The sequence below is a fragment of the Ranitomeya variabilis genome, chromosome 4 (assembly GCF_051348905.1).
Source record: "Ranitomeya variabilis isolate aRanVar5 chromosome 4, aRanVar5.hap1, whole genome shotgun sequence".
Taxonomy (NCBI): domain Eukaryota; kingdom Metazoa; phylum Chordata; class Amphibia; order Anura; family Dendrobatidae; genus Ranitomeya; species Ranitomeya variabilis.
The window spans coordinates 632,477,366-632,503,983 of record NC_135235.1 but is presented as its reverse complement, the minus strand read 5'-3'; the positions used below and the strand labels follow the sequence as shown (position 1 = coordinate 632,503,983).

Below are 26,618 nucleotides of genomic sequence, written 5' to 3'. Positions count from 1 at the left end.
CAATTTCTCCTGAATACGCCGATAGCCCATATGTCATTGAAAACTACTTTTGAGGCACAGTGCAAATCTCAGAAGGGAATAAACGCCATATTACAGTTTTGCGGTACTTGTTTGAGGGTGCCAAGTTACATTGGCAGAGCCCCTGAGGTGCCAGAACAGCAGAACCCCCCGTAAGGACCCCATTTTACAAACTACACCTCTCAATGAATTCATCTAAGGGTGTAGTGATTGTATTGACACCACAGGTGTGTCACAAAATGTTATATCATTGGGTAGTGTAGAAAAAATAATTTACATTTTTACCACCAAGATTGTGTGTTAGCACCAAATTTTACATTTTCATACTGGGAAATGGGTAAAAATGGCACCAAAGTTTGTCACACAATTTCGGCTGAATGTAGAAATACGCCTTATGTGTAAGTACAGTACTACTTTGCCATTCGGAGAGACTCAGGAGGGACACAGCGCTATTTGCCTTCTGGAGTGCAGATTTTCCTAGAAAAGTTTGCGGACTCCATATACAGAGCCCTTAAGTGCTAGAAAAGCAGAATCCCCCCTCAAGTGACCCGATTTTGGAAATTGTACCCCTTTGGGAAGTTATCTACAGGTGTAGTCATGATTTTGACTCCATTAGTGTTTTCCAGAAACAAGCAGTAGTGGATGTTGTGAAGTGAAAATTGCAAGCTGCCGTTGTAGTGACCAGTACATTTTGCCCAGCACATTCTTCTGGAGACACGCACCCATAAATTAGGTGGGCTCTCGGCACTACAGAAATGCCAAACTTAATGTACTTTAGACACACTGGGGCTCAGAAAGGAGGGGGACATTTGGAATTGGGAGTGCTGAATTTGTTTTGAGGGCCGATGAGCCATTTCGCTTTTCCAGAGCCTTTGTGCTATCAGTAATGTGGAAGCCCCCTATATTTCCATTGATAGATGGAGTGGGGACATGCTTTATTTGTGGATGGAGCTGAAGCTTTTATTTTGAACATTTTACGTAACATTAAGGATCACATTTATCCATTGCTCTGCGCAGAACATTTACTTTGCGGGTTCCATCTAAATCTCCAAGTGATGTAACAGATGAAACCCCTAAAGTGATTTATTCACTATAATAAGACAGCAGAGTTACTCTGGACTCCGTCAGGCCTCTATTCAGCGGTGTCCTTCTTTTCCGAAGTGGACAAAACTGTGGTCGACCACACTTTTATGCTTACCTTAAAGGGAACCTGTCACCCCCAAAATCGATGGTGAGGTAAGCCCACCGTCATCAGGGGCTTATCTACAGCATTCTGTAATGCTGTAGATAAGCCCCCGATGTTACCTGAAAGAGGAGAAAAAGAGGTTATAATATACTCACCTGGGCGGTCCCGCTGCGGTCCGTGGTCAAATGGGCGTCTCAGGTCTGCTCCGGTGCCTCCCATCTTCATTCCATGACGTCCTCTTCTGGTCTCCGTGCCGCGGCTTCGGCGCAGGCGTTCTTTGTCTGCCCTGGTGAGGGCAGAGCAAAGTACTGCAGTGCGCAGGCGCCGGGCCTCTCTGACCTTACCGGCGCCTGCGCACTGCAGTACTTTGCTCTGCCCTCAACAGGGCAGACAAAGTACGCCTGCGCCGGAGCAGCGGCGCGGAGACCAGAAGAGGACGTCATGGAATGAAGATAGGAGGCGCCGGAGCAGACCTGAGACGCCCATCGGAGCGGGACCGCCCCCGGGTGAGTATAATCTAACCTCTTTTTCTCCTCTTTCAGGTAACATCGGCGGCTTATCTACAGCATTACAGAATGCTGTAGATAAGCCCCTGATGCCGGTGAGCTTACCTCACCATCGATTTTGGGGGTGACAGGTTCGCTTTAAAGGACGGACACTGCCAGATCACAGGTCTTATGACATCCACATTGATTCCATCTGCCTCATTATAGGGAATCTTCCATCAGGAGATACGTCTGAATCACGTATTTCAAAGAATTACATGGAAACCCCGATGCAAGCGCTCAGTGCAGGATAAATGTGTGCCGATCCTTACTGCGATCTTTGGGAGGCAAAATGCAGAAATCAACAGCAGGTGAAGAATTGGTTTCCATGAAAAGATAAAAAAAGTGCACTTACCCGTATATGCAAAAAGTCACAACTTTATTCGGACAACATTATAACAAAAAGCAGGGGAGAGTGTAGAAAAATGCGGACTGGTCCGCATTTTTCTACACTCTCCCCTGCTTTTTGTTATAATGTTGTCCGAATAAAGTTGTGACTTTTTGCATATACGGGTAAGTGCACTTTTTTTATCTTTTCATGGACTGTGATGTATTACTTCGTAAAGATGCACCCCGTAGCATAAAAAAGGATATAAAATCGGCTCACTAATTGGGTGACATAAATAACAGAGTCTAGCCTAAATAACAGCAGTGCAGAGGTTCATTTTTCTTTTTGTCTGGTTTAAGAAGAATTGGTTTTATTTATTTTTTACACCATTCATCTATATATATAAGTGACTAAACAACTTTATTTTTCGGGTCAGTGCGATTACAGCGATACCAGATTTATATAGTTTTTTATGCTTGGCTGCTGTCACACTCTAAGGCCTCTTTCACATGTCCTGATATTTCCTGTTATGGTCTGGTGATTTAGGAGCGACATGCGACTAGCTCTGAGCAGATGGTAACTATACTGACCGCAGTTCCTGATCTTAACACAAACACTAGCAGTAGCCGTGGGATGTTCCTGTCACTCCCTGGACACCTCGTCACAGCCGGAGAACTAGCTACCCCTAAAGGTAGAAACAGGAAAGCTATCTTGCCTCAGAGAAAATCCCCAAAGGATAGGACAGCCCCCACAAATAATGACTGTGAGAGGAGAAGGAAATGACATACGTAGTATGAAACAAGATTTAGCAAAGGAGGCCACTTCTAGCTAGATAGGTAGTACAGGATAGACCACTGTGCGGTCAGTAATAAAAACTAGAAAAAGTCCACCTCAGAGAAATGCAAAAATCTCCACACCTAACTAAAGGTGTGGAGGGCAAAATCTGCTGCCCAGAGCTTCCAGCTTAGCTGAGTAGATCCATACTGATAAGCTGGACAAATGAGCAAAACATAGAAAGTGCTGAACAATAAAGTCCACAACAAGTGAACTGCAAAAGGACAAGCAAGGACTTAGCTTTGCTGAACTGGTCAGAGTGTCAGGGAAATCCAAAGAGCCGTGACTCCAAGCAGGAACAATTGACAACTGGCATTGATTGAGGGATAAGGCCAGACTAAAATAGCCGAGCCAGAAAGACGATCAGTGGAAACAGCTGCTGATGCTAAATCCAAGAAACAGCCATACCACTCAAAACCACAGGAGGGAGCCCAAGAGCAGAATTCACAAAAATGCTACTTACAACCACCGGAGGGAGCCCAAGAGCGGAATTCACAACAGTAGCCCCCCCTTGAGGAGGGGTCACCGAACCCTCACCAGAGCCCCCAGGCCGATCAGGACGAGCCAAATGAAAAGCACGGACCAAATCGGCGGCATGGACATCGGAGGCAACCACCCAAGAATTATCCTCCTGGCCATAACCCTTCCACTTGACAAGATACTGAAGCCTCCGGCTCGAAAAACGAGAATCCAAAAATTTCTCAACCACATATTCCAACTCCCCCTCAACCAACACCGGGGCAGGAGGATCAACAGATGGAACAACGGGTACCACATATCTCCGCAACAAAGATCTATGGAAAACATTGTGGATGGCAAAAGAGGCTGGAAGGGCCAAACGAAAAGACACTGGATTGATAATCTCAGAAATCTTATAAGGACCAATAAACCGAGGCTTGAACTTAGGGGAAGAAACCTTCATAGGAACATGATGAGAAGATAACCAGACCAAATCCCCCACACGAAGCCGAGGACCAACACACCGACGGCGGTTAGCAAAACGCTGAGCCCTTTCCTGAGACAACGTCAAATTGTCTACCACATGAGTCCAAATCTGCTGTAACCTGTCCATCACAGAATCTACACCAGGACAATCAGAAGGCTCAACCTGCCCTGAAGAAAAACGAGGATGGAAACCAAAATTACAAAAGAAAGGCGAAACCAAAGTAGCCGAACTGGCCCGATTATTAAGGGCAAACTCGGCCAACGGCAAGAAAGCCACCCAATCATCCTGATCAGCAGACACAAAGCATCTCAAATAGGTTTCCAAGGTTTGATTAGTTCGCTCAGTTTGGCCATTTGTCTGAGGATGGAACGCCGAAGAAAAAGACAAATTAATGCCCATCTTAGCACAAAAGGCCCGCCAAAACCTGGAAACAACTGGGAACCTCTGTCAGACACAATATTCTCCGGAATGCCATGCAAACGAACCACATGCTGAAAAAACAATGGAACCAAATCAGAGGAGGAAGGCAATTTAGGCAAAGGTACCAAATGGACCATTTTAGAGAACCGGTCACAAACCACCCAGATAACAGACATCCTCTGGGACACAGGAAGATCCGAAATAAAATCCATGGAAATATGCGTCCAAGGCCTCTCAGGGACAGGCAAAGGCAAAAGCAACCCACTAGCGCGGGAACAGCAAGGCTTAGCCCGGGCACAAGTCCCACAGGACTGCACAAAAGAACGCACATCCCGCGACAAGGAAGGCCACCAAAAGGACCTAGCAACCAAATCTCTGGTACCAAAAATCCCAGGATGACCGGCCAACACAGAACAATGGACCTCAGAAATTACCTTACTTGTCCATCTATCAGGAACAAACAGCTTCCCCACAGGACAGCGGTCAGGTTTATCAGCCTGAAATTCCTGAAGCGCCTGCCGCAAATCAGGGGAGATGGCAGAAAGAATCACCCCTTCCCTAAGAATGCCAACCGGCTCAAGGACTCCAGGAGAATCAGGCAAAAAACTCCTAGAGAGGGCATCCGCTTTAATATTCTTAGATCCCGGAAGATATGAGACCACAAAATCAAAACGGGAGAAAAACAGGGACCACCGAGCCTGTCTAGGGTTCAGCCGCTTGGCCGACTCGAGGTAAATCAGATTCTTATGATCGGTCAAGACCTCAATGCGGTGCTTGGCTCCCTCAAGCCAATGTCGCCACTCCTCAAATGCCCACTTCATAGCCAACAACTCCCGATTGCCGACATCATAATTGCGTTCCGCAGGCGAAAACTTTCGGGAAAAGAAGGCACATGGCTTCATCAAGGAACCATCAGAATTCCTCTGTGACAAAACGGCCCCTGCCCCAATCTCAGAAGCGTCAACCTCAACCTGAAAAGGAAGAGAAACATCCGGCTGACGCAAGACAGGGGCAGAAGTAAATCGGCGTTTAAGCTCCTGAAAGGCCTCAACAGCCTCAGAGGACCAATTTGTCACATCAGCGCCTTTCTTCGTCAAATCGGTCAGGGGTTTAACCACACTAGAGAAGTTGGCAATGAAACGGCGATAAAAATTAGCAAAGCCCAAAAATTTCTGAAGGCTCTTCACAGATGTGGGTTGAATCCAGTCATGAATGGCTTGGACCTTAACAGGATCCATTTCTATAGACGAAGAAGAAAAAATAAACCCCAAAAAAGAGACCTTCTGAACTCCAAATAGGCCCTTAGACCCCTTCACAAATAGAGCATTATCACGAAGGATCTGGAATACCATCCTGACCTGCTTCACATGAGACTCCCAATCATTGGAAAAAATCAAAATATCATCCAAATACACAATCAAGAATTTATCAAGATAATTGCGGAAAATATCATGCATAAAGGACTGAAATACAGAAGGAGCATTAGAAAACCCGAAAGGCATCACCAGGTAATCAAAATGGCCTTCGGGCGTATTAAATGCAGTTTTCCATTCGTCACCCTGTTTAATACGAACAAGATTATATGCCCCTCGAAGGTCAATCTTGGTAAACCAACTAGCCCTCTTAATCCGAGCAAACAAATCAGAGAGCAAAGGTAAAGGGTATTGGAATTTGACCGTGATCTTATTAAGAAGGCGATAATCAATACAGGGTCTCAAGGAGCCATCCTTCTTGGCAACAAAAAAGAATCCCGCTCCCAATGGTGACGAAGACGGCCGAATATGCCCCTTCTCTAAAGACTCCTTAACATAGCTCCGCATGGCGGCATGCTCTGGCACAGACAGATTGAAAAGTCGGCCCTTAGGGAACTTACAGCCAGGAATCAAGTCAATAGCACAATCACAGTCCCTATGTGGAGGAAGGGAACTGGACTTGGGCTCATCGAATACATCCTGGAAATCTGACAAAAATTCAGGAACATCAGAAGAGGGGGGAGAGGAAATTGACATCAAAGGAACGTCACTATGTACCCCTTGACAACCCCAACTAGTCACAGACATCGATTTCCAATCCAGCACTGGATTGTGTACTTGTAACCATGGAAAACCCAGTACAACAACATCCTGTAAATTATGCAACAGAAAACGGCAATCTTCCTGATGTGCTGGAGCCATGCACATAGTCAGCTGAGTCCAATACTGAGGTTTATTCTTGGCCAACGGTGTAGCATCAATACCCCTCAAGGGAATAGGGCTCTGCAAAGGCTGCAAAGAAAAACCACAGCGCCTGGCGAATTCTAAGTCCATTAAGTTCAGAGCAGCGCCTGAATCCACAAATGCCATGACAGAAAAAGATGACAATGAGCAAATCAGGGTCACAGACAGGAGAAACTTAGGCTGTACAGTACTAATGGTAACAGATCTAGCGACCCTCTTAATACGCTTAGGGCAATCAGAAATAGCATGAGCAGAATCACCACAGTAAAAACACAGCCCATTCTGACGTCTGTATCCCCTCAGTTCCGCTCTAGTCAAAATCCTATCACATTGCATAGGCTCAGGACTCTGCTCAGAGGACGCTGCCATATGGTGCACCACTTTGCGTTCGCGCAGGCGCCGATCAATCTGAATGGCCAGAGACATAGATTCGCTCAAACCAACAGGCGTGGGGAACCCCACCATAACATCTTTAAGGGCTTCAGAAAGACCCTTTCTGAAATTGCTGCCAGAGCGTCCTCATTCCATTTAGTGAGCACAGACCATTTTCTAAATTACTGGCAGTATAATTCTGCCGCTTCCTGACCCTGACACAGGGCCAACAAGGTTTTTTCCGCATGATCCACAGAGTTAGGTTCGTCATACAATAATCCGAGCGATTGAAAAAATGCATCTACATTAAGCAATGCCGGATCCCCTGACTCAAGGGAGAATGCCCAGTCCTGAGGGTCACCACGCAGCAGAGAAATAACTATTTTAACTTGCTGAATGGGGTCACCAGAGGAACGGGGTTTCAGAGCAAAAAACAATTTGCAGTTATTTTTAAAGTTCAAAAACTTAGATCTATCCCCGTAAAACAAATCCGGAGTAGGAATTCTAGGCTCTAAGGCCGGAGTCTGAACAACATAATCTTGAATACTCTGTACTCTTGCAGCAAGCTGATCCACATGAGAAAACAACCCCTGAACATCCATGCCTGCATCCAAATCCTGAACCACCCAGAGATTAAGAGGAAGGAAAAAGACAAAACAGACTAAAGAAAAAAAAAATGACTCAGAACTCTTTTTCTTTTCCTTCTTTTGAGATGCATTCAGCTCATTTTTGGCCAGTTGTACTGTTATGGTCTGGTGATTTAGGAGCGACATGCGACTAGCTCTGAGCAGGTGGTAACTATACAGACCCGCAGTTCCTGATCTTAACACAAACACTAGCAGTAGCCGTGGGATGTTCCTGTCACTCCCTGGACACCTCGTCACAGCCGGAGAACTAGCTACCCCTAAAGGTAGAAACAGGAAAGCTATCTTGCCTCAGAGAAAATCCCCAAAGGATAGGACAGCCCCCCACAAATAATGACTGTGAGAGGAGAAGGAAATGACATACATAGTATGAAACAAGATTTAGCAAAGGAGGCCACTTCTAGCTAGATAGGTAGTACAGGATAGAACACTGTGCGGTCAGTAATAAAAACTAGAAAAAGTCCACCGCAGAGAAATGCAAAAATCTCCACACCTGACTAAAGGTGTGGAGGGCAAAATCTGCTGCCCAGAGCTTCCAGCTTAGCTGAATAGATCCATACTGATAAGCTGGACAAATGAGCAAAACATAGAAAGTGCTGAACAATAAAGTCCACAACAAGTGAACTGCAAAAGGACAAGCAAGGACTTAGCTTTGCTGAACTGGTCAGAGTGTCAGGGAAATCCAAAGAGCCGTGACTCCAAGCAGGAACAATTGACAACTGGCATTGATTGAGGGATAAGGCCAGACTAAAATAGCCGAGCCAGAAAGACGATCAGTGGAAACAGCTGCTGATGCTAAATCCAAGAAGCAGCCATACCACTCAAAACCACAGGAGGGAGCCCAAGAGCAGAATTCACAAAAATGCTACTTACAACCACCGGAGGGAGCCCAAGAGCAGAATTCACAACAATTTCCGCTACCGGAAGAAACAGTACTGGAGATATCAGTGTACGTGTGTAATACTTGTGGCACATGTGTGGCAACCTTGTGCAGCATCAGTACCACACGTACTGGCATTTGGGAAGCAGCGGTAATGTTAGCTCTCTTCCCCGACGCCGGGTGCTGAAGATGGCTCTCATCATTCTCCTTTGCTCTGTCGTCAATCAGTGTGAGCAAGGGAGAATGATGAGAGTTGTATTCGACTGATAACAGCGACCACAGGCGGCGGCTGATGGGACTACCACTCCCATCAGCCTACACCTACTGTGAGAGCAGACGCCAGCTCATGGAAGTATTCATCAGAAGCTGCCTGGGCTATGAATAAATAAATTTAAAAAACGGCGTTGGTTTCCCTGTATTTTTGAGAACCAGCCGTCAGCTTCAGCAAGGCTGTTTATCAAGGATAGAGTACACCCCACACTGTTTTTTATTATTATTTAAGTAAATAATGAAAAATAACATTGTGGGGTACCCCCATTTTTGATAACCAGGCAAGCTAAAGCTAATACCCAGGGGCAGGTATTCTCAGCCTGGTAAGGGGCCATGGATATTGCCCCCTTCCCCAGCCTAAAAATAGCAACTCACCGCCGCCCAGAAAAGGCACATCTATAGATGCACCAATTCTGGTACTTTGCCTGGCTCTTCCCACTTGCAAGTGGGGTTGATGTCACCTTTGTATTGTCTGGTGACATCAAGCCCATGGCTTAGTAATGGAGCGGCGTCTATAAAACACCTATCCATTACTAATCCTATAGTTGTATGGTAAATAAACATACGGTTAGAATAAAGTCTTTTATTAGTAATAAAACTAAACACCGTTTTCCTTTTTTTATTTAAAAATAACAAACACAGTTATGTTACAGTTATTGACAGGCAGCCAGCAGTCAACCAGCCAGAGAAGTGCAGGAAGGAAGAGGAAGTAATGAGGCTGGAGGTGGGCGGGGAGCCGGGCAGGAGGTGCGTGCTCAGGTACGAGGCAGGGAGAGGCCATGGCGAGCGATGTCCACGTCATATGTGCCTGGACAGGCAGCAAAGCAGGAGTCTGTGCTGCACCGAGTAATGCACAGCATCGCCCACTTTTGGCATGCAATAAGTAGTACAGGAGAGGGGTCTGGCACACAGTCGCTCTACTTAAGGAATGTTTTTGAGAAAATGACACCAAAATCACATTGGGCTCGGTTCTGTTTAAAATGAATATAATCATTATAATTTGTTATAACTAACCACAGTTAGTTACTATGCCCGGGCAACGGTGGGCTCTTCAGCTATTTATATGATAAAATCCATGGTGTCATTCAAAAGTACAACTTGTCTCACAAAAAACAAGATTTCACTCTGCCATGTTGACGGAAAAATAAAAAAAATATTTCTGTGGGAAGAAGGTGAGCAAAAAAACAGAAAAGCAAAAACAGAAAATGGTCAGTGGGTGAAGGGGTTAAATTATATGTCTGGTATCTATAAAATCTGGAATCTGCTAAATGGTTATTTCCCCCAAAAGACAAGTTATCCCCGATAAGGGATAACTTGCAGATTGTTTCGGGACTGACCACTGGGATTGGATGGGTTTCTGCTTGAATTCTGCCCTGTTCATTGTCTATAGAACTGATGGAAATATGCGAGCGCAGCCCTGTTCTCAAAATCTCGGGGGGGGGGGGGGGGGGGGGGGTTCGGGGAGTGCTAGGTTGATTTTTCCTATTTCTTACAATTATGGAATCATACATGAACCTAAAACAAATAGAGCTCTGGAAAAAATTAAGAGACCACTGCAAAACATTCAGTTTGTCTGATTTTTCGCTTTATAGGTATATTTTTGAGTAAAATGTATATTACAACCTGTCTCCGAATTTCCAAGCAATACATTTTGTATTTTTTTTCTGACAAAGAAAAATGGTCAAATTTTTTTTTAAAAACCCAGTGCTTTCAGACTTGAAATAATGCAAAAAAACCCAACAAAGTCATAATCATTTAAAAACAACAGTACTATTGTTTTAACTCAGGAAGAGTTCAGAAATCAATATTTTGTGGAATAACCATGATTTTTAATCACAGCTTTCATGCGTCTTGGCATGCTTTCCACCAGTCTTTCACACTGCTTCTGGCACAAAATTATAAGCCGTTCTTTTTTGTTTGATGGCTTGAGACTATCCATCAACCTCTTGATTACATTCTAGAAGTTTTCAATGGGGTTCAGGTCTGGAGATTGGGCTGCCCATGACAGGGTTTTGATGTGGTGGGCTCTTAATTTTTTCCAGAGCTGTATGTTCACACACACACACACACACACACACACACACACACACATTCATATACATACTGGCATACATGTACACACACACACGCCTACATATACACTCACCGGCCACTTTATTAGGTACACCTGTCCAACTTCTTGTTAACACTTAATTTCTAATCAGCCAATCACATGGCGGCAACTCAGTGCATTTAGGCATGTAGACATGGTCAAGACAATCTCCTGCAGTTCAAACCGAGCATCAGTATGGGGAAGAAAGGTGATTTGAGTGCCTTTGAACGTGGCATGGTTGTTGGTGCCAGAAGGGCTGGTCTGAGTATTTCAGAAACTGCTGATCTACTGGGATTTTCACACACAACCATCTCTAGGGTTTACAGAGAATGGTCCGAAAAAGAAAAAAAATCCAGTGAGCGGCAGTTCTGTGGGCGGAAATGCCTTGTTGATGCCAGAGGTCAGAGGAGAATGGGCAGACTGGTTCGAGCTGATAGAAAGGCAACAGTGACTCAAATCGCCACCCGTTACAACCAAGGTAGGCCTAAGAGCATCTCTGAACGCACAGTGCGTCGAACTTTGAGGCAGATGGGCTACAGCAGCAGAAGACCACACCGGGTACCACTCCTTTCAGCTAAGAACAGGAAACTGAGGCTACAATTTGTACAAGCTCATCGAAATTGGACAGTAGAAGATTGGAAAAACGTTGCTTGGTCTGATGAGTCTCGATTTCTGCTGCGACATTCGGATGGTAGGGTCAGAATTTGGCGTAAACAACATGAAAGCATGGATCCATCCTGCCTTGTATGGAGCATCTTTGGGATGTGCAGCCGACAAATCTGCGGTAACTGTGTGATGCCATCATGTCAATATGGACCAAAATCTCTGAGGAATGCTTCCAGCACCTTGTTGAATCTATGCCACGAAGAATTGAGGCAGTTCTGAAGGCAAAAGGGGGTCCAACCCGTTACTAGCATGGTGTACCTAATAAAGTGGCCGGTGAGTGTATATGACTCACTTTCTTCCCAAAACATTTTGAAGGACAGTGGGGGGGTGCGACTTCTAGTCCGGATGTACTTTATCTTAAAGTCTGGCTGTGGTTGTGGGGAGGTGGGCGCAGCAGTGACAGAACAGCAGGTCACAGAAGGCAGGAGCCGGCTGCTGCAGCTAACATTGTGCCTGCTGCTAAAGAAAATGAATATTCACTGCTCCCCATGCCCATAGTCCCTCTCACCTCTATGTACTGAAACCAGCGCTGAGTGGTGGGAGGGAGAAAGGGTGTGAGGAGCAGTGAATATTCATTTTCTTTAACCCCTTAAGCCCCGAGGGTGGTTTGCACGTTAATGACCGGGCCAATTTTTAAAATTTTGACCACTGTCCCTTTATGAGGTTATAACTCTGGAACGCTTTAACGGATCTTGGTGATTCTGACATTGTTTTCTCGTGACATATTGTACTTCATGATGGTGGTAAAATTTTTTCGATATAACTTGCGTTTATTTGTGAAAAAAATGGAAATTTGGCGAAAACTTTGAAAATTACGCAATTTTCCAACTTTGAATTTTTATGCCCTTAAATCACAGAGATATGTCACACAAAATACTTAATAAGTAACATTTTCCACATGTCTACTTTACATCAGCACAATTTTGGAACCAAAATTTTTTTTTGTTAGGGAGTTATAGGGGTTAAAAGTTGACCAGCAATTTCTCATTTTTACAACACCATTTTTTCTAGGGACCACATCTCATTTGAAGTCATTTTGAGGGGTCTATATGATACAAAATACCCAAAAGTGACACCATTCTAAAAACTGCACCCCCTAAGGTGCTCAAAACCACATTCAAGAAGTTTATTAACCCTTCAGGTGTTTCACAGGAATTTTTGGAATGTTTAAATAAAAATGAACATTTAACTTTTTTTCACACAAAATTTAATTCAGCTCCAATTTGTTTTATTTTACCAAGGGTAACAGGAGAAAATGGACCCCAAAAGTTGTTGTACAATTAGTCCTGAATACGGTGATACCCCATATGTGGGGGTAAACCACTGTTTGGGCGCATGGCAGAGCTCGGAAGGGAAGGAGCGCCATTTGACTTTTCAATGCAAAATTGACTGGAATTGAGATGGGACGCCATGTTGCGTTTGGAGAGCCCCTGATGTGCCTAAAATTGAAACCCCCCCACAAGTGACACCATTTTGGAAAGTAGACCCCTTAAGGAACTTATCTAGATCTGTGGTGAGCACTTTGACCCAACCAGTGCTTCACAGAAGTTTATAATGCAGAGCCGTAAAAATAAAAAATCATATTTTTTCACAAAAATGATCTTTTCTCCCCCAATTTTTTATTTTCCCAAGGGTAAGAGAAGAAATTGGACCCCAAAAGTTGTTGTGCAATTTGTCCTGAGTACGCTGATGCCCGATATGTGGGGGTAAACCACTGATTGGGCGCTTGGGAGAGCTCGGAAGGGAAGGAGCGCCGTTTGACTTTTCAATGCAAAATTGACTGGAATTGAGATGGGACACCATGTCGCGTTTGGAGAGCCCCTGATGTGCCTAAACATTAAAATCCCCCACAAGTGACACCAGTTTGGAAAGTAGACCCCCTAAGGAACTTATCTAGATGTGTTTTGAGAGCTTTGAACCCCCAAGTGTTTCACTACAGTTTATAACGCAGAGCCGTGAAAATAAAAATTCTTTTTTTTTTTTCACAAAAATGATTATTTAGCCCCCAGTTTTGTATTTTCACAACGGTAACAGGATAAATTGGACCCTAAAAGTTGTTGTACAATTTGTCCTGAGTACGCTGATACCCCATATGTGGGGGGAACCACTGTTTGGGCGCATGGCAGAGCTCGGAAGGGAAGGAGCGCCATTTGGAATGCAGACTTAGATGGATTGGTCTGCAGGCGTCACGTTGCATTTGCAGAGCCCCTGATGTACCCAAACAGTAGAAACCCCCACAAGTGACCCCATATTGGAAACTACACCTCCTAAGGAACTTATGTAGATGTGTTGTGAGAACTTTGAACCCCCAAGTGTTTCACTACAGTTTACAACGCAGAGCCGTGAAAATAAAAATCTTTTTTTTTCCCACAAAATAGATTTTTAGCCCCCCAAATTTTTATTTTCCCAAGGGTAACAAAAGAACTTGGACCCCAAAAGTTGTTGTCCAATTTGTCCCGAGTACGCTGATACCCCATATGTTGGGGTAAACCCCTGTTTGGGTGCACGGGAGAGCTCGGAAGGGAAGGAGCACTGTTTTACTTTTTCAACGCAGAATTGGCTGGAATTGAGATCGGACGCCATGTCGCGTTTGGAAAGCCCCTGATGTGCCTAAACAGTGGAAACCCCCAATTCTAACTGAAACCCTAATCCAAACACACCCCTAACCCTAATCCCAACGGTAACCCTAACCACACCCCTAAGGCTACATTCACATTCGCGTTGTTGGGCGCAATGTCGTTGACGGATACCGACACATGCGTCATGCGCCCCTATCTTTAACATGGGGGGCGCATGGACATGCGCCGGTATGCGTTCTAATGCGTTTTACGACGCATGCGTCATATTGACGCACAAGACAGGGTGCAGAGGACGCTACTTGTAGCGTTTTCCCTGCGCCAAAATTCCTGTTCCTTACTATCTTACAACGCATGCGTCGCAAAACGCTGCGTTGTGTACATGTGTTGTTGGTTGCGTCGCCGACGCTGCGCCCAACAACGCAAATGTGAACGTTACCTATCCCTGACACACCACTAACTCTAATCCCAACCCTATTCCCAACCGTAAATGTAATCCAAACCCTAACTTTAGTCCCAACCCTAACCCTAGCCCCAACCCTAACCCTAACGTTAGTCCTAATCTTAGCCCTAACCCTAGCCGTAACCCTAGCTGTAACCCTAGCCGTAACCCTAGCCCTAACCCTAGCCCTAACCCTAGCCCTAACCCTAATGTGAAAATGGAAATAAATACATTTTTTTAAATTTTATTATTTTTCCCTAACTAAGGGGGTGATGAAGGGGGGTTTGATTTACTTTTATAGCGTTTTTTATAGCGGATTTTTATGATTGGCAGCTGTCACACACTAAAAGACGCTTTTTATAGCAAAAAAGTTGTTGCGTCTCCACATTTTGAGACCTATAATTTTTCCATATTTTGGTCCACAGAGTCATGTGAGGTCTTGTTTTTTGCGGGACGAGTTGATGTTTTTATTGGTAACATTTTCGAGCACATGACATTTTTTGATCGCTTTTTATTCCGATTTTTGTGAGGCAGAATGACCAAAAGCCAGCTATTCATGAATTTCTTTTGGAGGGGGGGGGGGCGTTTATACCGTTCCAAGTTTGGTAAAATTGATAAAGCAGTTTTATTCTTCGGGTCAGTACTATTACGGCGATATCTCATTTATATCATTTTTTTATGTTTTGGCGCTTTTATACGATAAAAACTATTTTATAGAAAAAATAATTATTTTGGCATCGCTTTATTCTGAGGACTATAACTTTTTTATTTTTTTGCCGATGATGCTGTGTGGCGGCTCGTTTTTTGCGGGACAAGATGACGTTTTCAGCGGTACCATGGTTATTTAGATCCGTCTTTTTGATCGCGTGTTATTCCACTTTTTGTTCGGCGGTATGATAATAAAGCGTTGTTTTTTGCCTCGTTTTTTTTTTTTTCTTACGGACGCGGCGATACTAAATATGTGTACTTTTATTGTTTGTTTTTTTTTATTTAGATAAAGAAATGTATTTATCGGAATATTTTTTTTTTTTTATTTAGGATTTTTTTTTTTTTTTAACACATGTGGAAATTTTTTTTTTTACTTCTTTACTTTGTCCCAAGGGATAGCATCACAGATCGCTGATCTGACAGTTTGCACAGCACTCAGTTGACAGCGCTGCAGGCTTACCAGCGCCTGCTCTGGACCCGGAAGTAGTGCCTGCAGGACCCGGATGCAGCCCCGCGGCCATTTTGGATCCGGGGCCTGCAGGGATAGGGGGTAAGAGACGCTCGGAGCAACGCGATCACATCGCGTTGCTCCGAGGGTCTCAGGGAAGCCCGCATGGAGGCACCTCCCTGCGCGATGCTTCCCTATACCGCCGGAACACTGCGATCATGTTTGATCGCAGTGTGCCGGGGGTTAATGTGCCGGGAGCAGTCCGTGACCGCTCCTGGCACATAGTGCCGGATGTCAGCTGCGATAGTCAGCTGACACCCGGCCGCGATCGGCCGCGCTCATATGACGTACTATCCCATCACTGGGAATTAAGTCCCAGGTCACCTTGACGGGATAGTACGTCATATGGGATTAAGGGGTTAATAGTGGGCACAAGTGATCACCCAGCCACTGCATAGTCCTTGGCGTGGGGAGCAGTGAATATTCTCAGAACTAATCTCGGCGTGTAAGGGTGCATGGCAGTGATGTGTATACCAGGATGGGGATGGACGGCCACTGTGGCACGACTTTCATGTAAATCGAGCTCTCGGCGGCGATCATACTGGCACAGTTGCTGTGCCACGCACATTCGCTATGATGCACCTATCTCCTATTGAACTCCTACCTGACCAAGTCATATAGGTTTGACAAATATTGCAAAAGCGTTAATGTTCTATCATTATCTGTTACTGATGTCCCCTGTTCTGCCGTCTCGATCTCTGTGGATGCACTTTATAACTTTATGTCTTGTTTTTATGATTTTTTTAATTCAGATATTTTAGATTTTCCTTTAGATTTGTTGTGTGGTTTTGGTGCTGGATTAGAGAAATTCAGTGATAAATCTCTGTATGTGACTATAATTGGACTGTGTGTTATACCGGGGGCAGGACGGGGCCATGACTGGATGTAGTGATCATGTGACGCCGGTAACAGCTCCGGAGATTTTTTACATGGGATCTTTATGCTGTTACATCGTCATCTTTTCCCCATTCAGGTCCCTACAATATCGGATCCTCTCAGTGGAGATCTTCTATATAAGAGAATTCTCCTGAGTGACCCTACAAGGATGGATAGGGACAGGGACAAGATGGCGGAGAGGATATTACACTTCACCCTAGAGATCCTCTTCCGGCTTACTGGAGAGGTGAGAGATTCTGATGACGTCACATTACATCATTCTTATCTATGGGAATAACAGATGGACAGAACTGGAGAGGTGAGGACTCTGGGAATGTCTGTAGTGAGGTTTATTAATGTGTCTCTCCATAACCAGGATTACACAGTTGTGAAGAAGACCTCTAGTGAGCGCTGTCAGGCTCCTGTGTCTGAGGGGTGGGGAAGACCCCTGAGCCCAATCATGGAGCCTCTACCTCACCCCCTGATACATGAGGACATCAATGACCAGAAGATCCTAGAACTCGCCTACAAGATGATTGAGCTGCTGACTGGAGAGGTGACACTGCTGGGAATGCTGGGACATTATACAGTAACGCTATGGAGGGATCGGGGGGATGACGGTATCATTGTGTGTGTCAGGTTCCCATACGATGTCAGGATGTCGCCATCTATTTCTCCTTGGAGGAGTGGGAGTATTTAGAAGGACACAAATATCTGTACAAGGACGTCATGATGGAGGTTCCCCAGCCCCTCATATCACCAGGTAATAGGACTAAATACACACGGCCTATAATTATCTGTATGTAAAGAATGAATTCAGTCCCTATATGTTTTTCCTCCAGTTCTATCCAGTGAGAAGACAACACCAGAGAGATGTCCCCGTCCTCTTCTTCCACAGAACTGTAAACAAGAAAATAGAAATGTTCCTCAGGATCATCAGGTAGATGGAGAGAAAGTGTCATGAAATCAACAGATTTATGCATCAGACCTGCAGCTATGTGAGAACTACGGATGTTTTGTTAATTTATGATCATTTTTGTTCATAGAAATAACTTCATGGAACTTCTCCATCTGTCTGTGACTTTTACAATATTTCTTTCAGGGTAAAGATGTTCCCCGTATTATTATTACAGAGACATATGTGAGGGGTGATGAGCGGTGTAAGGAGGAGATTCCAATAGATAAACGCACAGGTGAGTAGTGACTACAAAATACTGATTCTACTCTGCCATTGGCCGTGACAATTAGCTGTTGAATTTTTTATGTTCAAGTGCATACATATGTACATATATAAGTACATATATGTCTCTAAACATATTTTGAAGCATGTTGGTCTCGGTGATCTCTGATATGTAATACAGAAACATTACCAGCCACAGGCTTCACTGTTATGTACGAGAGAATTTTCTCAGCCTAAAATCCTCAATAGCATTCTTCTTTCCATGTTATAATCTGGTCTGTATAGATATTTATATATGTCAGTGCATTAGAAGATACAATTACATTAAGCATGGATAAATTTTATGACCCTGTTATTGTAACAACCTGTACAATACGAGGAGCATATTATTTACGGTAATCGGTAAATGGTGTGAATGAAAATAGAGCAATTTTTTTTTAACTGATCCGTTTTTGTAATGGTTAAAAAAAAAAAAAGAAGATCATGCAGAACTTTGTTTTCCATTTTAAAAATTGACACATAATAGAAACTAGATGGAGCCCATCATAATGATTGAGGCCACTCTGCTTCTATTTTCATCAGTTGTGTAAGATCAGTTTTGGATTTTAAATCTTTTCGCATAAAAACATAAGTGTGAATATACCCTAGAGCTGTCCACCAAAAAAGGAGGCTTGACTGTTTTTGATATGATTTTTGGATCAATCACACCCATTTATTGGGTCTGAGAAAAAAATGTAGAGCACATAGATGCCATCTGTGTGTTATTTGAGTGAGGTTCTTCTTTAGACCGTTAATATGAGAAGCTTTGAAAAACCTCCTAGATTTTTTTTTTTTTCCATATGAGAAAAAATGGACAATGTGGATTGTAAAACTGACAAAAAATAAATCCACCATAGAGTTATTCATGTATGATCAAAAACTAATGTGTGATTGAGGCCTAAGGCCATGTTCACATTCTGAAGTGTTGTGCGCTGCGCACTCTGGCTGATGGTTACATCTTTATACACGAAAAGAGTGTATATATATATATATATATATATATATATATATATATATCTATATATATCTATCATACTCCTACCTGGACATTCCTCTGACATGTACATTCGGTTCAAAGGGACAAATACACTGCTCAAAAAAATAGAGGGAACACTTGAACAACAAAATGTAGCTCCAAGTACATCACTTCTGAGAAATCAACCTGTTCAGTCATGAAGCAACACCGATTGTGAATCAATTTATCCTGCTGTTGTGCAAATGGAACAGACAAAAGGTAGAAATGATAGGCAATTGGCAAGACAACCCCTGTAAAGAAGTGATTCTGCAGGTGATGACCACAGATCATTTCTCTGTTCTCATCCTTTTTGATTGTTGTTTTGGTCACTTTTGCATTTTGCCATTGTTCTCACTCCTAGAGGTACAGTAGCATGAGGCGGTGTCTACAGTACAACCCACAGGGACGTGCAGCTCGCCCAGGATGGCACATCAATGCGAGCTGTGGCAAGAAGGGAAGTGTCTGTCAGCACGGTGTCCAGAGCATGGAGCAGATACCAGGAGACGTGGAGGAAGCAGTAGGAGGGCAACAACCCAGGAGCAGGACCGCTACTTCCTCCTTTGTGCAATGAGGAGCAGTGCCAGAGCCCTGCAAAATGACCTCCAGCAGGCCACTAATATCCATGTGTCTGTTCAAACGTCCTCAAGTGGGTGTTGAGCTAACAGCCCAACACCGTGTAGAACGATTGGCATTTGCCACAGAACACCAAGATTGGCAGATTCGACATTGGCATCCTGTTCTCTCCACAGATGAAAGCAGGTTCACACTGAGCACATGTGACAGAGTCTGGAGACACTGTGGAGAACATCCTGCTGCCTGCAACATCCTCAAGCATGACCGGTTTGGCAGTGGTTAGTAATTGTGTGGGGAGGCATTTCTTTGGAGGGCTATACAGCCCTCCATGTACTTGCCGGAGGTACACTAACTGTCATTAAGAACTGGGATGAGATCCTCAGGCCTATAGTAAGAATTGTAAGACCATATGCAGGTGCAATGGGCCCTGGGTTCCTTCTGATGCATGACAATGCTAGGCCTCATGTAGCTGAAGTGTGTCAGCAGTTCCGGCTTGATAAAGGCATTTATGCTATGGATTGGCCTTCCCGTTCCCCAGACTTGAATGCAATCAAGCACATCTGGGACATCATATCTCGTTCCATCCACCAACGCCGCATTGCACCACAGACTGTCCAGGAGTTAACTGAAGCTTTAATCCAGGTCTGGGAGAAGATCCCTCAAGAGATCATCCACCGCCTCATCAGGAGCATGCCCAGGCGTTGTAGGGACATCATACAGGCACGTGGAGGCCACACACACTACTGAGCATAATTTCCATGTCTTGAGGCATTTACAATGAAGTTGTATCGGCCTGCAATTTGTGTTTCCCCTTGGATTTTTAGTATAATTCGAAATGCAGACTTCCACGGGATACTAATTTTGATTTACATTGATCATTTTTATCTTTTCTTGTTCTCAACGCATTCCGCTATGTAATGAATAAAAATTTGCAAGTGGAATATTTCATTCAGTGATATCTAGTATGTGATATTTTAGTTTTCCCTTTATTTTTGTGAACAGTGTCTACTCAGACATAATAGTCCAAGGGAGGGTCCGACTGATTTCTTAATTGCATTCTTGTCTTCACCCATAGAACACGTCTGAATTTTCATAAAACAGAATTTAGATATCCCCTTGTCAGATACATTGATAAGAGTAAGACTGGATTCAAATGGGTATGTGAAAACTTATGTGAGTCACTTTCGCAAATTGCAGAATTATTTGGCTCTATTTGCAGCTCTGTGTGTCCATTGTGGATGGGTGCAAGACCAACCTGAGTGTATATTGCAATTTTTGCTTCGTGCACCATCAGGCACCATTTTTTTTTACGGCACAGAACTACACTGTATGAATACTGTTTGTGAACAGCTGATTACAGCTGGTGAGGAGGAGGATGACAGAGAAATCTTATAGCTGTCTGGCCTTGTGTGGGTGAGGTTATGGTAAACAGCCATAGAAAATTTAGAATGGAGGAACCAAGGTTGTATTGTGCTAGTTCATGAGAAAACAAAACCTACCATGTGACCAATGCTGCGGAAACTGCCCCTGAGGAAAGTGAACATAGGCAGTGAAGAAATGGCTCAGTGCAGAAAAAACAAACCCCAGATCAATGAATGGACATAGAAATCATTAGCTTTTAACCACTTCATGAACTTAGACGTATCCATATGTCCAGGTTAGGAAGTATGTCCTGTGCGCGCGATCGTTGATGGGTGTAAGGTGACATGACAGCTGATACCAGACACTCACTGCCAGGAGTGGTACCAGCTCCCTGCAATCGATATCAATCGCAATCTTTAGAAGGCAAGAAAATGGATCTCCCTGATGGGCGCCCCCACGACTTCATCACGAAGGGCTGATCGTTGCCATGGTGACGTGATGTCATCATGACAACATCCAGGTCACCAGGGCTAGCAAGTGTGGTTAGATCATGCACAAAAAAGTGTCTTTTAGTGTGTGTGAAAGATTGCAGCTTACAATCTTTCTGAAAACTGGTAGCTGTAACAGGACACCTGGCTCAGCAGGGAAGCCCAGACTTGTCAGTTCCACAGAAGGGATTCACACTCCCACCAGCAAGCGAGTATCCAAGCTCCTACAGGAAGACCCTCTGTGGATCTAAACCATGCAGTCTAACTGCTTTGTTCAGACAGCTAGGATTTCATAAGGAGAAAATGAACTTATCATACGCCCTAGCCACACACTGGTTACATTGTCGAGATCCCTTGAATGAGCCGAACGCCTTCCAAAGTCTCAATCCATTCTAGCATCCTAGTATGGGGAGATACGTAGAATGGCTAGTAGGAGCCAGGTAGCAAAGCAGTGTTTGGTCTCCAAACGTAACGGGGGCCCAGCTGGATCCGATGGCTCCAGAACCGACATTCCGTTGGGAATTTATGATCTCTCAAAGGTTTTGGGAGATGTAGCTACAAACCTCCAAGGGAGGGGGATAAGGACCCTCCCGAGGGCGGAAAAGGGTGTTACCAGGGGATAAAGGCTTGGGTAAGGCCATGTGGTCTCTCTCTGTTATGCTTGCTGTTCACTTCCAAAAAAGTGGGGGTCACATCGAGTAACGTGCTGTGAAGGAATTAGGATCCAGTTGGAAGCCTATGTCCCCTGATGCCCAGCGCACACATGGTTGAACATAAAACCAATAATTGACATGATTCATCTGCTTATATCTTTCGTACTTCACCTGTATTTGCCTATCTGACCATTGTATATGTATAACCATTGTATTTATAATGTATTGTCTAGTGTTCCCTAAGATGATTAAATATATAATTTAACCTTGGGCTGCTCTTTTATCTTGATCCATGAATCCACACATCCGTATTTTTGGCTTAACTTTCCATACTACCGGGGTTGGTTTTTGGCTCAACATAATTCTGTTAACATACTAGGCTTATATCAAATGAGGAACTGGTGGCAGTCTTACCGGGCTGACAAGGCGCTGTTTCACTGGTGCTAGTGAAAGGAAGATCTCAGCCTGTCAGGGTTGTGGGCAAGTAAGGTGCCACATCAGTAACTGGTGGGCCACATCCTCTCACTCCCCATGCCTCCCTGGGCCAGTGTGGACAGGGGTTGTCTGTGTGAAACTGTATCAAGCTGACTTTACCTGTTCCCAGAGGGTGCTGAAAATTTTGTTGGTGCAAGTGGGAAGACCGCACTACGTGATCCTTCTGACAGAATAGTGACATCAGGTGGGATGGCGATGTGCGGGTTCTTCACATGTGGTGGCAGCAGTGGGATTATGCGTGATCTTTCCAGTGCCATCCATCACAATTCGTGACAGCAGCCAAGCATAAAAAAATATATTAAAGGGAACCTGTCACCCCGTATTTTAAAGATGAGATAAAAATGGCATTAACTAGGGCCAGAGCTGAGCTTTACATTACTGTCTTCTGTGTGTTTATATTCCGCACCTATCTTGCCGAAATACCTTTTGAAAGTCGCCGTTTGGTGCTGTCACTCAGTCAAGTCTGGTCAGATGGGCGTTGATAAGTTGCGGTTCCTCCCCCCTGCTCCTCGGCGTGTATGACCTAAATGCGCTCTGTGAATCGCACAGATCGCGCACTTTCTTCGCAGTTGCGCAGTAAAAGAGCCTCTTGCGCCTGCGCATTATGCTGTGCCCAACTGTGGGCATAGCATACGTTACATCACTGCGCAGGCGCTGGTCGGCACGTTTACCTGTGTGCCCCGGAAGTGGTTATATGCGCATTTACTGTATAGCTGGATGCCGGTAAAATTTTCTCTGCACAACCTGCGAGCGTAAGTTTGGTGCCAAACTTACGATCGCAGGTGGGGCTGAGACACTGTTACCGGCATCCAGCTATACAGTATGCGCATATGACCACTTCCGGGGCACACAGGTAAAAGTGCCGACCCGCGCATGCGCAGTAATGTCAATTATGATATGCCCACAGTTGGGCAAACCATAATACGCAGGCGCCAAATGATACGTTAGTGCGCAGGCGCTAAGCACAACGCTGACGGCGGGAATAAAATTCGCAGGGAAACGCAAGAGGTGGGGGAGGAACCGCAACTTATCAACGCCCATCTGACCAGACTTGACTGAGTGACAGCACCAAACGGCGACTTTCAAAAGGTATTTCGGCAAGATAGGTGCGGAATATAAACACACAGAAGACAGTAATGTAAAGCTCAGCTCTGGCCCTAGTTAATGCCATTTTTATCTCATCTTTAAAATACGGGGTGACAGGTTCCCTTTCATTTGGTATCGCTGTAATCACATCAACCTGAAGAATAAAGTCGTTTAATGAACTTGCACCTCACGAGGAGCAGCATAAAAAAATAAATGACAATTCTTGATCTGCTGTTGATTTGTTCATTCTGCCGCCCAATGATCGCAGTATGGCTCGGCGCACATTTATCCAGCTCTTACATTGGGATTTGTGTGTAAATCTCTGAAATACATGATACGGGAGGAACCCCAGGCTGAATATTCCCTATAATGAGGCAGATGAAGGCACTGTGGATGCCATCTGCCCTATGATCCGGCGGTGTCCATCTTTTAAGGTGTGCATAAAAGTGCCATTGGATACAATTTTATGCACCCCTGCAGGGGCGTAACTACCGCGGTCGCAGGGGTCGCAATTGCGACGGGGCCCGCAGTGCTTAGGGGCCCACCCAGTCCAGCAGACTGGGCGGGCTCCTAAGAACTCTAAGCTACAAAATGGGCCGCCGGCCCTTTAAATAATTCTTCCTTACAGGCCCTGCTGCGCGTGCACTCGCGATCACGGGTGGGACTGCACTTGTCCCGCAGCAGAGCCCCTCCACCGCAGAGAGCCGCACACCACAACTATGGCTGCAGCTGCTCTGTGCGCACAGGACCTAGGATGAGGTCACAGGAGGGGAGGAGTTGGAGTCACATGATCAAGGGCTTCCGTGTAGTGCAGGACAGTAGTGCAGTGCTGTTTGTCATCATGCTGGAGGAGGGTAAGCTTTTGTGTGAGGTCAGGAGGGGTTTGTGTGGATGTAGCAGAGCAGTGTGTGTATGAGGTGTACAGAGCGGAGCCGTGTGTGTATGAGGTGTACGGAGCGGAGCCGGGTGTGTATGAGGTGTACGGAGCAGAGCTGGGTGTGCATGAGGTGTACGGAGCAGAGCCGGGTGTGTATGAGGTGTACGGAGCGGAGCCGGGTGTGTATGAGGTGTACGGAGCAGAGCCGGGTGTGTATGAGGTGTACGGAGCAGAGCCGGGTGTGCATGAGGTGTACGGAGCAGAGCCGGGTGTGCATGAGGTGTACGGAGCAGAGCTGGGTGTGTATGAGGTGTACGGAGCGGAGCCGGGTGTGTACGAGGTGTACGGAGCGGAGCCGGGTGTGTACGAGGTGTACGGAGCGGAGCCGGGTGTGTACGAGGTGTACGGAGCGGAGCCGGGTGTGTACGAGGTGTACGGAGCGGAGCCGGGTGTGTACGAGGTGTACGGAGCGGAGTCGGGGGTGTACGGAGCGGAGTCGGGTGTGTACGAGGTGTCGCATCTCTGCTTCAGGAAAATAGCCGCCGCGATCTCCATCTGGGCACGCGCGGCATCCTGCGGCCATTTTCCTGAAGCCGCGGCCAGCAGAGCGCCGCTTCTGCGCACGCGCGGCCAAAGGAAGATGGCCGCCCCCACCGATCACCAATGAAATGTCGCACATCACGCTATTTTCACTCCCCTGTGCAGTGGATTCGGGACCTTGGACATGCGCACACCACTACGCCACCAACGGAAAACTAAGCAAGATCTGGGGGAAGACACCACGCCCATCTGACCAGACCAGCCTGATTGACAGGCGAAAACGACTACTTTGGTAACGTATTTCGGCAGCATAAGTGGGGAATCGGGGTCCACAAAATACACTATTGCAATGCACAGCTCAGGCCCTATTTAACAGTATTTTTATCTCATACGGAAAAAACGGGGTGACAGGTTCCCTTTAAGAGAAAGCCAAAATAACCCCGGGACAGAAGGCGAGAGCAGGGGGGAGGTGCGGGACAGAGCCGCTTTAGGCTAGTTTCACACTAGCGTTAACTGCAATACGTCGCAAATGCGTCGTTTTGCCGAAAATACGCATCCAGCAAAAGTTCTTGCTGGATACGTTTTTTCGTCATAGACTAACATTAGCGACGCATTTGCGACGCATTGCCAAACGTCGCGTCCGTTTTGCGACGCTTGGGCGTGTGGTAGTGGACCGTCGGGAGAAAAAACGTTTTTTGCTCCCGACGGTCCACTTTTTCCGACCGCGCATGCGCGGCCGGAACTCCACCCCCACCTCCCCGCACTTCCCCGCACCTCACAATGGGGCAGCGGATGCGTGGGAAAAATGCATCCGCTGCCCCCGTTGTGCGGCGGAGACCACACTAGCGTCGGGAACGTCGGCCCGACGCACAGCGACGGGTTGTTCCCGACGCTAGTGTGAAACTAGCCTTAGTCAGGAGAAGCTGAGGAGCTGCAGCCGGTTTACATCAGCCACCCCTGTACCAGAGAGGAGATTGTGAGTTGTGTATATGAGCTGGTATCTCTGGTGTGTGTGTGTGTGTGTGTGTGGTATCTGTAGTGTGTGTGTGATAACTGTAGTATGTGTGATATCTGTAGTATGATGTGTGTGTGTGTGATATCTGTAGTGTGTGTATGTGTGTGTGTGTGTGTGTGATATCTGTAGTGTGTGTATGTGTGTGTGTGTGTGTGATATCTGTAGTGTGTGTATGTGTGTGTGTGTGTGTGATATCTGTAGTGTGTGTGTGTGTGTGTGTTATCTGTAGTGTGTGTGTGTGTGATATCTGTAGTATGATGTGTGTGTGTGATATCTGTAGTATGTCTGTGTGTGTGTGTGATATCTGTAGTGTGTGTGTGTGATAACTGTAGTATGTGTGTGATATCTGTAATATGATGTGTGTGTGATATCTGTAGTGTGTGTAATAACTGATGTGTGTGTGTGTGATATCTGTAGTATGATGTGTGTGTGTGATATCTGTAGTGTGTGTGTGATATCTGTAGTATGTGTGTGTGTGTGAGGCAGCGGTGTAACTACTACGGTCGCAGCTGCAAGCGGCTCTGGCAGGTCAGGGGGCCGTGAGTCCCCTTGAGCCTGTCTCCCTTATGCTTGTGTCCCCATGTGCCAGTCTCCCTTGCCCATTAGTCCCTGTGTGTCCCCATGTGCCTGTCTCCCTTGTCCCCTTATGCTTGTGTCCCTTGTCCCCGTGTGCCAGTCTCCCTTGCCCATTAGTCCCTGTGTGTCCCCTTGAGCCTGTCTCCCTTATGCTTGTGTCCCCGTGTGCCAGTCTCCCTTGCCCATTAGTCC

The 26,618-nt window shown here is 45.5% G+C and overlaps 1 protein-coding gene across 1 annotated transcript in view; it reads left to right on the top strand.

Moving 5' to 3' along the window:
- The window catches only part of LOC143767327 (uncharacterized), a 760,398-nt gene that overhangs the window by 242,137 nt on the left and 491,643 nt on the right, over window positions 1-26,618 (top strand). The window contains 2 exon segments of the mRNA XM_077255569.1: window positions 16,625-16,774; window positions 16,904-17,083. Of these exon segments, the coding sequence (XP_077111684.1) occupies window positions 16,697-16,774; window positions 16,904-17,083 (258 nt within the window). The 5' untranslated portion in view covers window positions 16,625-16,696.